This window comes from Myotis davidii, unplaced genomic scaffold (genome assembly GCF_000327345.1).
Source record: "Myotis davidii unplaced genomic scaffold, ASM32734v1 C63971145, whole genome shotgun sequence".
Classification (NCBI taxonomy): domain Eukaryota; kingdom Metazoa; phylum Chordata; class Mammalia; order Chiroptera; family Vespertilionidae; genus Myotis; species Myotis davidii.
In genome coordinates, this window is record NW_006378785.1 from 1 (window position 1) to 1,388 (window position 1,388).

At 33.9% G+C, this 1,388-nt stretch overlaps 1 protein-coding gene across 1 annotated transcript; it reads right to left on the minus strand.

Annotated features, from left to right (window-relative positions):
- Positions 1-8: 8 nt before the first annotated feature.
- On the minus strand, positions 9-1,372 carry LOC102754047 (geranylgeranyl transferase type-2 subunit beta-like). The gene is made up of 3 exons (XM_015557381.1): positions 1,237-1,372; positions 379-431; positions 9-293 (listed from the first exon to the last, which is right to left on the minus strand). Exons 1-3 carry the CDS (start codon positions 1,370-1,372, stop codon positions 171-173), a joined length of 312 nt encoding a protein of 103 aa, XP_015412867.1. The 3' UTR covers positions 9-170.
- Positions 1,373-1,388: the final 16 nt, after the last annotated feature.

Consider the following 1,388-nt stretch of genomic DNA (forward strand, 5'->3'; position numbering starts at 1 on the left):
GTCGGAGTGTTTCACCAGCAGGTGAATGTACATAAAGCAAAAAGGCCTTCCTTAATCAGCAATATTAATCAACTATAATGTAACATCCCACATTATATTACCTTTGGTCAAATTAACTTCACTCATATTTAACAAACACTAAAATTGCTATTAACGTATTTTAATCTGCATTAGTGAATTACCTGCCCAGCATGGGACTCAGAACCTGGCCTACAACCAAATCCACCATCAAAGTTCATACACGATAAAACAAATTCAATTGCCTTTTCCACATTAATAGCATCCAGCTTCCCCTATAAACAAACAAAAAACAATGCCTATTAAATTCCAGAGTAACCATGGGCACTAATTAATTCCAATACAATAGTCATAACTTACCAATAGAGCCAAAGTTGCCACAGCACAAAAAGAGAATCTTGTATCAATTTCTCCTAAAAATAAAAGGAATCAAACCAAAACTTAAGTGTTACTAAACGCTTCAGATCATAACATACACAAGTTATTCTGTACAATTACTATGGTTAAAACTTAAAATTTACTTGTAGGTCTCCAGAAGGAAAGCTAAATCTAAAGTGAAATCATTTTACTTCTAAGAAAACTAAGATCTAGAAAAATGCTTTGACAAAATACAGCAAATTATCTAGAGTTGTTTACACAGTACCCAGAGAGGGAAGGTAATAATTAACAGAGCCAAAAGGACTAGTTAGTTTCTAATAATAATGAACTTACCCTATTACATATAAGTAGATTTTCACATCCCATGAAGCAGCTGGTCTCTCCGGCCTGCACTGTATTCAGCCCTGAAGTAGAGATTATCTAATTTATCAAGTAAAATACTATTCCCTCCCTCCACTCAAATACTCAGTAAGTTTGTAAAGTTTTTATCATCTTTCCCCTGCCAGTAAGCAGTTTTTTAAGAACTTTACAAACCCACCAAATATTGGGGGGACAAAATTTCACCTACCTTATCTTTTAGACTGACCCCCTCTGTTCCAGCGCTCCTGTAGGCTGACATAACTAGCTCAGTGCATGCTGGAACTTCCAGCAGACTATTAAGTCCAGTTAGACCAGCTGCTTAGTGGGACCTGAAAAGATGAAAAGCTTTTTAAAAAACTTATATAAATTAGCAAAGTCTCCAATTAACTGTACTTAAAAATATGCAGCAAAGTTTATTACAATAAACACCAAAACATTTAAGATTGGTATATTTGGTAGAATGAATTAAAATGACATTACCCCAAATATCTCCAGCAAAAGAACCATCTTCTTTCTGTAGACTCTGAACATATTCCACAACTTTATTTACGTCAATAACATTAATACTATCATACAGAGTAAGAATCTGTAACCAAAAAAAGTTAAATAAATACATCTTCAACCCTAATTGA